At 47.4% G+C, this 15,412-nt stretch overlaps 1 protein-coding gene across 1 annotated transcript in view; it reads left to right on the top strand.

Annotated features, from left to right (window-relative positions):
- Positions 1 to 15,412, top strand: part of LOC118233442 (la-related protein 4B-like) — a 30,185-nt gene that overhangs the window by 8,723 nt on the left and 6,050 nt on the right. Inside the window, exons 4-16 of the mRNA XM_035429229.1 lie at positions 297 to 470; positions 4,908 to 4,989; positions 5,343 to 5,479; positions 5,699 to 5,802; positions 6,999 to 7,109; positions 7,591 to 7,644; positions 8,408 to 8,614; positions 9,866 to 9,972; positions 10,499 to 10,753; positions 11,429 to 11,474; positions 11,719 to 11,886; positions 13,541 to 13,670; positions 14,015 to 14,244. Of these exons, the coding sequence (XP_035285120.1) occupies positions 297 to 470; positions 4,908 to 4,989; positions 5,343 to 5,479; positions 5,699 to 5,802; positions 6,999 to 7,109; positions 7,591 to 7,644; positions 8,408 to 8,614; positions 9,866 to 9,972; positions 10,499 to 10,753; positions 11,429 to 11,474; positions 11,719 to 11,886; positions 13,541 to 13,670; positions 14,015 to 14,244 (1,805 nt within the window). The remainder of the gene's footprint in view (positions 1 to 296; positions 471 to 4,907; positions 4,990 to 5,342; positions 5,480 to 5,698; positions 5,803 to 6,998; positions 7,110 to 7,590; positions 7,645 to 8,407; positions 8,615 to 9,865; positions 9,973 to 10,498; positions 10,754 to 11,428; positions 11,475 to 11,718; positions 11,887 to 13,540; positions 13,671 to 14,014; positions 14,245 to 15,412) is intronic.

Below are 15,412 nucleotides of genomic sequence, written 5' to 3'. Positions count from 1 at the left end.
TTGAAACTTTCACTTGATGTCTTTAACCAAGTCCTTCCACTCATTTGGAATTTGAAAATGTTCATACTGTAACATCAGGTGACACTTTAACTTTAGTAGCTTAGAAAATTGTGCAGTAACCCGACTACTTCCTGTTTAGGTCAGACTGCTACAACTTATCGAGTAAAGCTGTGCTTTTATTTGCTTAATTTTATACAGTCTGAAATGTTAGCGCTGTGCGTTTTGATTGGACAGCACGCTTGCCATGTTAGCGCTGTGCGTTTTGATTGGACAGCAAGCTTGCCCCTCCCCTTTAGGGTATGACGCCACCGAGGACAAGGAGGCGGAGTACGTGGCGCCGTTGCTATTGGACGCCGATGATCCACCCCCGGTCGCGCTGATCGAGCCCGCCAAAATGGCCGCCGTCACCCTGGAGGTTCCGGATCCGGCGTACACGGAGTTTGAGCCCGCGCAGGACTCCAGCCAGACTGGTGAGGGCGCTGTTCAGCACGGTCTGAGAAGGGCCCGTTTGGGTGCAGGATTGCGTTCATTCCCAGTGTTAAAAAAAACCCAAATCAGTTGGTCACGGACCTTTAATCAAGGCCTTGATTAGTGTTGACTCTGTGTGGAGATTCATGGCTGCTCTTAACTACGAACCACTGCACTGTGGCAGGATATCCCTGTGGAAATCCTCCCCCAGCTATTGTTTTTCTCATTATTTATTTATTGAATTAATTACACTTGTGGTGCATGATAAATGTGTGTCATTGCAATTCATCTGTGGTGGGTAAAATAAGCAGTACGTAGGGAAATACGGATCAAAGGGTGCGTCCCGTGCCAGAATCAAATCGTTTTTGGCCAAAATACGGGACGTCCCAGCTAATTAGGGGTCCAAGCAGCGAAGCTGGTGGAACCCTATTGTATCTGTTAGGATTATTATTATTATTATTATTCTTATTATTTTTCTCCGGTAAAAGTGTCTGAGGCTCAGCAACCATAAGTCCTGGAGTGACCAAATTTGGCTGGTGGGTTTCTATGTGCCCCCACTACTCAGGCACTAAAAATCACGTACGTCGGCCAGATGGTGGCGCTATAACAAAGGGTTTTGCGTAAAAGGCCATAACTCCCACACCATAAGTCCGGTCAACACAAAACTTCATCAACATATGCATGTGAACGTGCTCTATACCTTTGCCATTGGGACCACCTGTGTCCGCCATATTGTTTGCCCGCCATTTTGACTTTTTAGTTGGGGCGTGGCAGTTTTCTCCGCTAAAATGTCTGAGGCTCAGCAACCATAAGTTGTAGACCAACTAAATTTGGTAGGTGCGTTCCTGTGGCCCCCCACTACCCAGGCACTAAAAATCACCTATGTCGGCCAGATGGTGGCGCTATAACAAAGGATCATACTTTAAAAGGTCATAACTCCCACACCGTAAGTCAGATCAACACAAAACTTCATCGACTGATGCATCTGAATGTGCTCTACAACTTTCCTATTGGGAGCACCTATGTCCGCCATATGGTTTGCACACCATTTGGACTTTTTCATTAGGTGGGGTGCGGAAAAGCTGGAGCTCCAAATCCAAACGATTACGACATCGAGTAAACTTCTTTACGGCAAGCGACAACCATGGCGACGCTAGTTTTTATCAGTGAAAGCACGGTCTGACACTGCCACCTAGCGTGCATGCTAGAATAGGCGACCAAAAGTTTTTCAGTAAAAGCTTTCTGAGAGGATGAATAATTACTTTTCTTTGGCATGGATCCATTTGAAGACAGTATCGGGTGAATTCGTTTAGTCTTTGAATCTGTCATTATGCTGAGAAATAGTTAAACCATTGTATTGATAGGTTCTGAGTTTCTGTGCACACGCGCGAAAACACGCTGGTATAATAAAACAATGACGGTAATACATATATAGTCCGCTTCGTTCCGTTGCTACCATAACATAACAGACTATCTTATGTCTACAGCTGCAGTTCTCGCTGCAATTTCAAACATTGAATATTCACAAAAGACGCAATTTATGCTGTACTTTGCCAATGTCTAAATAAATAATACGCTACGGTAAAGCTTTGAGAGGATGAATCATTACTTTTCTTTGGCATGGATCCATTTGAAGACAATATCGGATGAGTTCGTTCAGTCTTTAAATCTGTCATTATGGTGAGAAATAGCTAAACCATTGTATTGATAGGTTCTGAGTTTCTGTGCACACGCGCGAAAACACGCTGGTATAATGAAACAATGACGGTAGCCTAATACATATATAGTCCGCTTCGTTCCGTTGCTACCATAACATAACAGACTATCTTGTGTCTACAGCTGCAGTTTCTCGCTGCAATTTCAAACATTGAATATTCACAAAAGACGCAATTTATGCTGTACTTTGCCAATGTCTAAATAAATAATACGCTCCGGTAAAGCTTTGAGAGGATGAATAATTACTTTTCTTTGGCATGGATCCATTTGAAGACATTATCGGGTGAGTTCGTTAAGTCTTTAAATCTGTCATTATGCTGAGAAATAGCTAAACCATTTCATTGATAGGTTCCGAGTTTCTGTGCAAACGCGCGAAAACACGCTGGTATAATGAAACAATGACGGTAGCCTAATACATATATGGTCCGCTTCGTTCCGTTGCTACCATAACATAACGACCTACAGCTGCAGTTTCTCGCTGCAGTTACTAATATTGAATATAAACAAAAGACGCATTTTACGCTGTAGTCTGCCAATGTCTAAAATAATACGGTCCATTTGAAGACAACATCGGGTGAGTTCGTTTAGTCTTTAAATCCGTCATTGTGCTGAGAAATCGTATTCTCAATTTAATTTCTAAATTGACTGTAAGCTTAGGGTTGTAACTAGGTAGTTGTTCCGTAGGTGACTTAGTCTTAACTCGTCTTAACTATTGCTTGAATGTTCTCATAGACTGCGTTGTTGCTGTTCTTGTTTGTGTTAGCGTTAATCAGTTTAACCTACTGGGTCCAAGTTGAACTATGCGGATGTTTCCTGCACTTGGAACGGTATTTCTCTCTAAGGTTTTCGGCACACTAATTCCTGGTTATGGTTATACATTTTGTTGTACGTCGCTCTGGATAAGAGCGTCTGCCAAATGCCTGTAATGTAATGTAATGTAATGCAGTATTCCATAGCAACAAGATAAACCCGACATTAGCCCTAAAATATGCCAATACAGCAGTGAAAAGGCTGCTCACTGAATAACGAAATAAACGAGACAATTAAAAAAAAATTATACCATGTCATTCTACAGTCAATATCTGGGACTAAACATTTAATAAATATACAATCTTACCATCGGTTTTACGCGTAGAGATGTCCCTTTTGCGAATGAGTGGTTATATATTGTCTTGGATAATCCGTTTGTGAAATGTCGGATATTTTCAAAAATAGCTGTGCGTAATACCACACCTGTTGCTTACGGCGTTGTCGTTCTTCTTAGTCCAATTTGCCTTGATTGACAATTCATTTATTCAGTAGGTGAGAGTATAAGCTTTCTAACGATGTATAACATGTCTGATTTGGCTTTTGGAATAGCGTTTTATAGGTCAGCGTTACTAAAACTCTTCTCATCTGCCAATGTCTAAATAAATAAATTAAACGGTAGGCTTCTCTGCGAGCAGCACGCAATTCGCGAGTTGATATTCAGTCTTTCTTCCGTTTTTTCTCAATGTCGTATTTATTATTTGAAATGTGCATTCATGTGTTATTATTCTATCTGTCTCTGTGGCGCTCTGAAATGTGCATTCTCTGCTAAGCTGAGCAATGGATTGGAATATGTGTCTGAGGTAGTGTTGCACGGTATACCAAAACTTCAGCACTTTCTCGGTACTTCAAAAAAAAAAACAGAAAAAACAGAAAAAAAAACGGTTTCGTATTTGAATTTCCCGACGTTCGGTAGTTCTGCGTCAAATGTAAAAGCCAGGGAAATGTGTCTCCCGCATTACTGATTTAGAGGATGAAAAGCGTAGTTTGTCAGAATCTTCGCTAGATGGCAGTAGCAACTAAGGTTGCCAAGTGAGGTGACCTGCGCTTGTGCATTCTCTTCCCTGATACAGCGCAAGCTTTGACTCAGTTCACTTCAGTAGCAATAGGTGTTCCAATTTGGAAATATTTTATTATAGATAGATGCTGTATTGTTATTACAATATGCTGTTTTTAAATCTATTTAAAGGTGAAAGACCTGTTTTAAAGATTATTTAGTTTACAACTGTTCAATTTCAGAAATATATTTAACATATTTCTCCATTGTTCAGTGTTGTAACACTATAGGCCTATGCATATTCATATGTTGCAGAGGCTTCAACTTAAAGGTTGTTAATGAACCAGGTTGTTCATAAACCATGAATTTGAAAATGAGGTCAGCCCTTGTGGACATTACGTTCCTGATCTATTAAGGTAATTTCAGTATCGTTAGGTACCGAGTACTTTATCAGTATCGAGTATCGTGATACTAAACCTGGTATCGGTATCAAAGTCAAATTTTTGGTATCGTGACAACACTAGTGTGGCGCTTTTTTTAGTTGCGGCAGGGAAGCGCTGCAGCTGTACATACACGCTCGGCCATCCAAGTGTTACGACATGCCATCTAAATGTTACGACATAGTCAAGGCCTTGACGGGAAGCTGTCAGGACACATCCATGGCGACGCAACTAAGTCATCAGCCAGCGTCTCTTAGCACAAAATTAGCCATAAGTCATCTATTATTTATACAATCATCACAATATTCAGTACATATGTTGGGTGAAGGCGTATGACCATGAGGACACAGCCATTTTAAAATCGCTCCATAGGGGGCGCGATGCTGCCAATGCTTGGACCCCTCCCAACGCCGCTTGCGGCTTTAATTCAAATTTGAATTTGAATTAACCAGACGATGCATTCTTCCCCCTGACCACAGGGGGCAGCGATGCGCACCTGGAAGATGAGCTGGGCGACCTGCGGGAGCATCTGAAGAAGACCCTGGAGTTCTGCCTCTCCCGGCAAGTATTTCTGTTCCCGCCAAAAATGTGCGCCACTTACCTGATTCGCCGCACCTGGTTCTTTGGGTCGGAATTGGTCGCGTGTTTTTTGGTGAACAAAAATATGAGCGTGGCTCTCCGTGACCCGGGTCAGTGACTAAGCGGGGCATAATAAGAGCGAATAAAATAATTAAGGACAGACTTTCTGAAGCTCGTCTGAGGCTTCCTCTCAACCCTTTTACGGAAGGGCGTTTTTCCTAAATCTGCTCTTTATTTACACTCTGGAGTGTGAGTCCTGATGGTTGGTTTTTGCCAAGTCTGCCAAGGTTTTATTGTTGTTTTTTTATTTTTTATTTTTTGATTTGTCTCTTTAGGGAAAACCTTGCCAGCGACATGTACCTTATCTCTCAGATGGACAGTGACCAGTATGTGCCAATTATGACCGTCGCAAATCTGGACCATGTGAAGAAGCTGAGCACCGATGTGGATTTGATCGTCGACGTTTTACGGTGTAAGTACAATCCTGAGTTTTATTTTTATTTTATTTTATTTTTTTTTTGAAGGTTTGTCTGATTGGGCGACAAAATCTCGATGAAATGTTGTGAAAATTTTGCAATTTGTGTAATAAATTTTGCCACATTTACCAAACATGGGATTTAATTTTGCGTTTACTTATTTTTATTGAGTTAATTTGTTAATAGTATTGTTGTTGTTGTTGTTGTTTGTTTAGCTTTGCCTTTGGTCCAAGTGGACGAGAAAGGCGAGAAGGTACGACCGAACCAGAACCGCTGCATCGTCATCCTCCGGGAGGTCCCCGAGGCCACGCCCCTGGAGGCAAGTGCGCTCTGATTGGCTGCATGTTTGTAGCCAGGTTCACGCTCTGTGCTTTGATTGGCTGCATGTTTGTAGCCAGGTTCACTCTCTGTGCTCTGATTGGCTGCGTGTTTGTAGCCAGGTTCACTTTCTGTGCTCTGATTGGCTGCATGTTTGTAGCCAGGTTCACTCTCTGTGCTCTGATTGGCTGCATGTTTGTAGCCAGGTTCACTCTCTGTGCTCTGATTGGCTGTGTGTTTGTAGCCAGGTTCACTCTCTGTGCTCTGATTGGCTGCATGTTTGTAGCCAGGTTCACTCTGCTCTTGTTGGCTGCCTGTATGTAGACCAGGTTTATTCTTTGTGCTCTGATTGGCTGTGTGTTTGTAGAGCTGGTTCACACTCTGTGCCCTGATTGACTGTGTGTTTGTAGAGCTGGTTCACTCTGATTCGGTGCATGTTTGTTGAACAGATTCACTCTCTGTACTCTGATTGGCTGCATGTTTTTAGAACGTGATCATTCGTCGTGCTCTGATTGGCTGCGTGTTTGTGGAGTAGGTTCACTCTCTGCTCTGATTGGTTCTGTATTTGTAGAGCGGGTTCACTCTGCTCTCATTGGCTCTGTGTTTGTAGAGCAGGTTCACTCGTCATGTCACAGTATCCCACAGTTGCATGCTTGTGCCATTTGACTGAATTTTGTTCAGAGTCTCTCTGTAGAACTCAGCTGTGCGGTATGCTAATCTTGTTTTGATATATGTCTCTGAATTATTTATATTATTATAAACTCTCAGTCGGAGCTTCGCCCGTCTCTGAGCCCACGCTGAGGCGTTATTCTGTGCGTCTGATGCTTCCTGTTTCCTGTTTACTGGCCTGGAGCCTTGTGCTTATTTGCCCTGTGCTTCCATACCCTGCGTAAGTGTGTAAGACTGACAACAAGCCTCCAAAGACAGAGTAATAACATACACCTAGCTTACAATGGTAGAAGGGTAATTAACAACCAGCTTACTATGGCTAATATTTTTTTATCACTGTGATGTCATCATAAGCAAATGTTAATATGGATAATTTACTGATGTGAATGAAACGCAGGATGACCAGCATTAAGTGGTCGCCTGGTTAGCTGGAGGCTCTCTTTTGCCACTCTGAAAACTGTTGTGCTGGTTCATATAATGAACCAGGTTGTTTTAAGTTAAATACCTTTGTTGTGTTTTTGTTGACAGGAGGTGGAAGGGCTTTTTCAGGGAGAGAACTTGCCCAAGTTCATCAGCTGTGAGTTTGCGTACAACGACAACTGGTTCATCACCTTCCAGTCAGAGTCCGACGCTCAGCAGGTAAAATGTTCATCGCGTGTTTTTCATGTTCAACAGAGCAGTGCCGCGTTTGTGAATACCTTCCCTTGTGGCAGTTGCCCATTAATATAACAGGCTGAACTCGGTTAAATTAATTTCACTCAAACTTCGAAATTTAGCTGAGTAGTAACCTAGTGCATTACGTCATTTCACTCTCAACAAGAGTGTTAAATAAAGGCGGTACCCAAAGGTTTCAGTCTTGGCACATATCTGCTGCCTGTGATCGCTGATTTAAAGTCAGTTTTGTGTGTTTCTTCCTCTTGGTTAAGCGGAGCGTTTGGGTGAAGTTAGCTCACCCTGTGTCTGTGCTTAGAGACTTCTTCTCCTGGGCGCTCTCTTATACATCTCATATGCTGTATTACGGTGAAGAAGAGAGTAAAGTTTGTAAAATTCATATGTAAGTTTTAAACGTGGTTCCCTCTCTCTCTCAAGTTTCTCAGCATCTGTCGGTCTCTGTTTCCAGGCATATCGGTACCTTCGGGAAGACGTGAAAGTTTTTCAAGGGAAGCCTATAAAGGTAAACGCCTTAAAATGTCCGCAGTGTGTCTCATGTTTTTCTTAAATTTGAGCATGCGATCCTTCTTGTGTTTCTGTCATGTCGTATTTGTTTTTGGTGACCGCCAAACTTGGCTTGGAGTCGCCCCGGTGACGGGCAGACGAGATGTGTCACCCGTTAAAAAGACAAACGGTCGGGCTAGACCGTGTTGCATTCTGTGGAGCAGTGGTAACCAACGCTGCTCCTGGAGATCCACCGTCCTGTATGTTTTCACTCCAAACCTAACAAAGCACATGTCATTCAGCAGCTAGAGCAGGGCTGCCCAAACCTGTTCCTAGAAGTTTACGTTCTTGCAGGTTTTCATTTCAACACTAGTTTGGCACACCCTGACTCTACTCTATTAGCAGCTCAACAAGGATCTGTAGCTGTTGAATGAGGTGTGGCTTTGTTAGGGCTGGAGTGAAAACCTAGAGGATGGTAGATCTCCAGGAACAGGGTTGGGCAGCCCTGCTCTAGCTGTTGAACGAGGTGTGCTTTGTTAGGTCTGGAGTGAAAACCTAGAGGATGGTAGATCTCCAGGAACAGGGTTGGTTACCAGTGCCAGGTGTGATTCCTGCTCTGTGATCTGTCCTCTTCTCTAACCCCGTCTTTTACTCCCACCTGAATAAAAGTGAAAATGTGGGGCAAACGGTCCGCTCTTTTTTTATTTGTAATTGTGTATTATAGACGTGGGACGCCCGCAATGAGACGTGATTAATGCCTGTCCTCCCCCCCCCCCCCCCAGGCCAGAATAAAAGCCAAGGCCATCGCCATCAACACCTTTTTGCCAAAGAATGGCTACAGACCGGTGGACGTGAACCCGTACGCCCAGCAGCGCTATACCTCCTTCTACATCCCCCCGGTGTACAGCCCCCAGCAGCAGTTCCCCCTGTACAGCCTGATCGCCCCCCAGGCCTGGTCCACCACGCACGGATTCATCGACCCCGCGCTCGTGAGTGTCCTCCTGCCGCTTTAACGCGATTACACAGGAAGTGGGCGCGTCCTCTCTGCGTGGGGTTAGCGTGTTCTCCCCGTGTGTGCGTTGGGTTAGCGTGTTCTCCCCGTGTGTGTGTGGGGTTAGCGTGTTCTCCCTGTGTCCGTGTGGGGTTAGCGTGTTCTCCCTGTGTGTGTGGGGGTTAGCGTGTTCTCCCTGTGTGTGTGTGGGGTTAGCGTGTTCTCCCCGTGTGTGTGTGGGGTTAGCGTGTTCTCCCTGTGTTTGTGTGGGGTTAGCGTGTTCTCCCTGTGTGTGCGTGGGGTTAGCATGTTCTCCCTGTGTCCGTGTGGGGTTAGCGTGTTCTCCCCGTGTGTGTGTGGGGTTAACGTGTTCTCCCTGTGTTTGTGTGGGGTTAGCGTGTTCTCCCTGTGTGTGCGTGGGGTTAGCATGTTCTCCCCGTGTGTGTGTGGGGTTAGCGTGTTCTCCCTGTGTTTGTGTGGGGTTAGCGTGTTCTCCCTGTGTGTGCGTGGGGTTAGCATGTTCTCCCTGTGTCCGTGTGGGGTTAGCGTGTTCTCCCCGTGTGTGTGTGGGGTTAACGTGTTCTCCCTGTGTTTGTGTGGGGTTAGCGTGTTCTCCCTGTGTGTGTGTGGGGTTAGCGTGTTCTCCCCGTGTGTGTGTGGGGTTAGCGTGTTCTCCCTGTGTTTGTGTGGGGTTAGCGTGTTCTCCCTGTGTGTGCGTGGGGTTAGCATGTTCTCCCTGTGTCCGTGTGGGGTTAGCGTGTTCTCCCCGTGTGTGTGTGGGGTTAACGTGTTCTCCAGGGCTCCAGGGCTCACTTGCAAAAGGAGATGTGAGTGTGGCTACCCTGGTTAAATAAAGCTAAAATTAAAAAATGGTGACATACTCGTGTTCTGCCTCTGGCCGAGACTGTTAGGAACTGAAAGTGCACGTTTCCTGACCAGTCTGGATTAATGGCTCTCAGTTCAAACTGGCCCCCAGTGTTTCTGCAGCGGTGTGATGTCAGGAGGTCGTGCACGCGTCTCGCGAATGTGCGTTCTGCTCCCAGGGTGCACTGCAGCGAGCTGCTCCTGCCTCACCTGATCATTAGCGTTAGCCGCACAGCAGAACGGAGAGGCTGAGTCCTTTCTATTTGGACTTGTTGTTTCTGAGGACTTTATTGAGCGTACGTTAGCACTTGTGTATTTAAAGTGGTGTGGTTTGCTCTCTGCACGCTTTGTGAAACGCGTGGGGGAATTTTTTGTCTCCCTGCAGGTGACGCCGTTTCACAACACCGGATTCATTAACGGATTTACGACGTCTCACGGTTTCAAGCCCGCGACGTCGCCTCTGTCTGTCCGACAGTACTCTCCCAGGAACAGGTGTGAGAACGCCTCCCTCCCGCCCCCCTTAACCCCCCCACCCCCCCCGAGCACACGCAGTTGAAGGAAACGTGTTTCTGTGCAGCGCGTCTCCTCGAGCTCGCCTTTCTGTTTAACGCCTGAGGCCGGCTCTGATCAAGCAGTACTCCACCTGCGACATGCTTTTCTCTCGAGAAACTTTTCAGGAGATCATTTTATTTCGGTGTGAACTTTCCCGGCTTTGGAACACTGGCGGGTGGGTGGCTGCAGAGACTCAGCACGTCAAATCGAGTCAAATTGACGCGAAAAATGAGTTTAAAAGCGAGTTGAAGCCACTCAACCAACCGTCAGTTTTAAAAAAAACTAAAATGTGGGCTGTGTAGTCTTTGCTCAGTAGTCATTTTCAGGTTTTTAAAACTGAAAGCCCGTCGTCCCCTCCCCGCGTGTCCCGTCTCAGTTTAGATCTGAGCTGCTTTGGGGCTGCGCGTGAGTCTGAGAACAGAGGCGCGCTGCTGTGCCTTTAAATGGGCCTTTCTGTCGTTTTTAGGAATCACACCAAACCTCACCTGCGCCCGTCGCTGCCCAGCGTGGACCGCGGCTCGGGGCTCCTGGACAGCCCGGCGGCCATCTTTAACTTCCCCGGGGAGCGGCTCCTGAACGGGACACGCAGCCCGCAGACCCGCCCCCCCGGCCAGAACCGCGCCCGCCTGCAGACCAGCGCCGTGTTCCCCCGCAGAGACCTGGGCACGGGACGTCCCGAAGCCATCACCGCGGACTACTCTCTCAGCATGGGCCGGGGAAGGTACTGTTACTCTCTCAGCATGGGCCGGGGAAGGTACTGTTACTCTCTCAGCATGGGCCGGGGAAGGTACTGTTACTCTCTCAGCATGGGCCGGGGAAGGTACTGTTACTCTCTCAGCATGGGCCGGGGAAGGTACTGTTACTCTCTCAGCATGGGCCGGGGAAGGTACTGTTACTCTCTCAGCATGGGCCGGGGAAGGTACTGCTACTCTCTCAGCATGGGCCGGGGAAGGTACTGTTACTCCCTCAGCATGGGCCGGGGAAGGTACTGTTACTCTCTCAGCATGGGCCGGGGAAGGTACTGTTACTCTCTCAGCATGGGCCGGGGAAGGTACTGTTACTCTCTCAGCATGGGCCGGGGAAGGTACTGTTACTCTCTCAGCATGGGCCGGGGAAGGTACTGTTACTCTCTCACCATGGGCCGGGGAAGGTACTGTTACTCTCTCACCATGGGCCGGGGAAGGTACTGTTACTCTCTCACCATGGGCCGGGGAAGGTACTGTTAGAGACTCTGCATGGGACGGGGGGGGTACTGTTAGAGACTCTTCATGGGACGGGGGGTACTGTTAGACTATCAGCAGAAGCGGGGACGGGGGGGGGGGGGTACTGTTAGAGACAGACTACTCTGTGCAATATATGTCTTGTAATTTGTTTTTCTCTTTTATTTTTTTAAAAGGAAAAATATTTATGGTTATAGGAAAAAGAGGGACGACAAGTTTACAGTAAGTATGATTTGTGTGATGATGACTTATTTGTGCAGGTGTTTTTACTGTGTTTGATATGCCAAATGTATTTATTTTAACATCGCAGTGTGTTTTCCCTGGATATTTTATAGCCGGTTAACAGTCTTTCAAGGCCGTTGTGATGTCAGTGCGTACGTGTGCCCCTGTTGAGTAGTGTTCACAGTCCCGGTGTAGCTGTGTGTGTGACGTCTGTCTGTTCCTGGTCGTGTGTGTGTCTGCGCAGAGGGGCCCCACCCAGTCCCCCCCGCCTCCCCAGAAGCCCCCCTCCCCGAGCTTCGAGCTGGGCCTGTCCAGCTTCCCCCCGCTGCCGGGCGCCGCCGGCAACCTCAAAACCGACGACCCCCTGGAGACCCGACTGTCCGGCACGGGCGCCCGAGCCGCCAAGGACAAGGTGCGTGGGCCCGTCTTCCATTCGGCCAATCAGAGTCTTCGGTCGAGTCTTTGTGTGATTTGGCTGTTTCAAGGTGTTTTTTTTGGCTGGACCGCAACAGCGGGGCCAGCCCTACAAACGCGAATGTGTGTGATTGAGTGACTGACTGACTGACTGAGTGATGAAGTTACACCATTGGTCGGCCGGGTCACTTGTGTTAGGTCCAGCCACATACTAGGTTTTGACCTGGTCTCATAGCTTCTCAGTCTTGGCTGCCGGTCTCTGAGAAACGGTAGAAAATGTGTCTAAATTGCTCACACGTGACGAAACAGACAGCAATTCAGGCTCTTGCACGGCTACTCTCTGGCGTGCGGTGATGCATTACATCACATTACAGGCATTTAGCAGACGCTCTTATCCAGAGCAACTTACATAATTTTCACACAGCATTTACATTGCATACATTTATACAGCTGGATGTACACTGAAGCAATGCAGGTTAAGTACCTTGCTCAAGGGTACAACGGCAGTGTTCTTACCTGGGAATCGAACCTATGACCTGTAGGTTACAAGACCAGTTCCCTACCCGTTACACTACGCTGCCACCATGGCAGGTTGGGGCTGGTGTCACTGGGTGACTGTAATGTTCTGTGACATCATGCTGTGTTTTTACTGGCTGACTGCTGTTGTGCGTCATCGTGGTGGGCATGCGTTAATGGCTCTCCTTCCCCCTCAGGAAGGGAAAATGTCCAAGAGGAAGTCGTTTATTTAATGGGCCTGCACGTAATTGCTGTTGAGGTCATAAAGTCTGCTATGTGAAAAAAACAGAAGAGCATTTTTATTATAAGTTTAAGTATTTACATGTGAACTTATTCAGAGTGTATCTGTTTTTTGTCTGCTCGCCAAGGACATGATAACCTGCCCAACGAGTGCATGTGGGTCCAGCTGGAAGTAAAATGTCATGATCATTACCGGTCGGTACGCAAGGTGTTTGAAAACAACAGGAACATGTCCAGATGTGGGCTCGCTCTGCCAAACGATTAATTCTAGGCGTTAGGATACCGTTTCCCAATCTTGTTTCCAAATTCCCTTGTGTGTAGGACTTCGTGGAAGAAAAAGCCATTGTTGCGCAGGCGTCCCGTCCGCTGAAGAGTTGGGTTTCAGTTCCTGGAGCGAGCACGGTTATGGTCAAACTCGTTTCTGACGAGCTTGCGGTCGAATCGCTCTTGGTCGCTGATCGCGTTTGAGTGCTGCAGGCTTAACTAGGCTTAACTTCGGTTTGAGAACGACAGGGGCAATCGGGTCTGGGAAAGGCGGCAGCGTAGGCATTTCGTCGTCTTGTGTTTCCGTGTTTCGCGTTTTATGGTAGCTTCCTGTCACATGACTTTGACACGCCCGCATGTCTCCTCGCCAGCTGAGTGGGGACTGACTGCCCTGCTGCTGTAATGGCTCGAGGCATTGTCAGCTTGTGATGAGAAAATTAGAGGCTGGAAAGTGCGTGTGCGTGTGCATGCGTGTGAGTGTGTGTCTGTTCGTGAGTGCGTGCCTGTGTGTGTGAGAGAGAGCATGTGTGTCTGTGCGTTTCCTTGTGTGTGCGTGCGTGCGTGCGTGTGTGTGTGCGTGTGTGTCTGCTCCAGCTGGGCGGGGTTGTGAGATTCTCCTCCCTTTCTTGCAGAATGTAAACACGGATGCCAGTACCAACACTATGCCGTCAGGAATCCCTAAAGAGCCCCAGACTGTTACTACCGCCCCCCCGCCGGCCTGCACAGAGCGCCCCCCCCACCCCCCCGCTGCCCCCGCTGTGAGTTCCGCCCCCTCCCCGCCCCTCCTCTTCCTCACGTTCAGCAGAACACAGATTTCAGCCTCTCCCAAATGCCTCCCTCCAGCGCTCTCCGAGGGCGGCTGAGAGTCCTGCACTCTGCTTCTGGCTTCACTTCTCCTGCACTGTGGCTCAGCTGCCATGTTGCGCCAGAACATCATTTAACCCTGAGCTCTGTTCATATTAATACAGATTCATTTAGACTTGTTTGTATTTATTTATTTTTGCATATGGTGAGTTTATACCACTTGATATTTGACTAAAGCAGTTCAGATAGTCGGGGGGGTGGGGGTGGGGGGGGGGAAGAGTTGAGGCTAATCTTCTCCTGAGCCGCGGGGGTTTTTCTGCGTTGGGTGTGTGAGGCGGATTTTGGGAGGGGTTTGGTCCGTGTCCTGAGGCGGATTCTTTCTTTTTTGGATGGGGGCGTGGCGGGGGTGTCCCGCAGTGAGCTGAAGGTTCCGGAGGAGCAGCAGAAGGAGACTCAGGCCCCCCCCACGGAGCGGCTGGCTGCCCCCCCGGCCACTGCAAGCAAATCTGTGCAAGTGAACGGCGCTTCGACGGTAAGAGCATGGCCCTCACTTCTCTCTCTCTCCTCCCCATCTCTTTCTCTTTCTGTCTCTGTCTCTCAATGTCTCTCTCTCTCTGTCTCTCTATCTCTGTCTCTCTCTCAATCTCTATCTCTCTCTGTCTTTCAATCTTTATCTCAATATATCTCTCCTTCTCTCTGTCTCTCCCCCTTCCTCTTTCTCTCTCTCCCTCTCTCTCCTCCTCTCTGTGTCTTTCTCTCCCCCCTCTCTCACTCGCTCTCTCTCTGTCTCTCCATGACAGGTGAGCTTCCACTGCGGAAGCATTAAAGCACATATGTAATGAACACCTCTCCCACCCTTGAAAGAAGGAAAACATGGCATAATAGATTTTTAGAAACTAAATAAAATACGCTGTAGTCATCCCTCTCTTTCTCCTCTTTCTCTCTTCATCTGTCTTTCTGTCTCACACACTTGTTACTGTCTCTCTCCTTCCCTCTTTCCTTCTCTGGTTTTCGCAGTGTAAATGGTCAGTGTTAAATCGGCTCTTACAGAGTGCATATGTCCTCATATAGAACTCATATATGACTCGTATGTGCTCATATAGGACCCATATGTACTCATATAGGATGCGTATGTGCTCATATAGGACCCATATGTGCTCATATAGGACCCATGTGTGCTCATATAGGACCCATATGTGCTCATATAGGACACGTATGTACTCTTATAGGACCCATATGTGCTCATATAGGATGCGTATGTGCTCATATAGGACCCATATGTGCTCATATAGGACGCGTATGTACTGGTATAGGACCCATATGTGCTCATATAGGATGCGTATGTGCTCATATAGGATGCGTATGTGCTCATATAGGACCCGTATGTGCTCATATGGGACCCATATGTACTCATATAGGACCCATATGTGCTCATATAGGATGCGTATGTGCTCATATGGGACCCATATGTACTCATATAGGACCCATATGTGCTCATATAGGATGCGTATGTGCTCATATAGGACCCGTATGTGCTCATATAGGACCCATATGTGCTCATATAGGACCCATATGTGCTCACATAGGACCCATATGTGCTCATGTAGGATGCGTATGTGCTCATATAGGACCCATATGTGCTCATATAGGATGCGTATGTGCTCATATAGGATGCGTATGTGCTCATATAGGATGCGTAT

Source organism: Anguilla anguilla, chromosome 8, assembly GCF_013347855.1.
Source record: "Anguilla anguilla isolate fAngAng1 chromosome 8, fAngAng1.pri, whole genome shotgun sequence".
In the NCBI taxonomy this organism is placed as follows: domain Eukaryota; kingdom Metazoa; phylum Chordata; class Actinopteri; order Anguilliformes; family Anguillidae; genus Anguilla; species Anguilla anguilla.
This window is presented reverse-complemented; position numbering and strand designations above follow the sequence as displayed.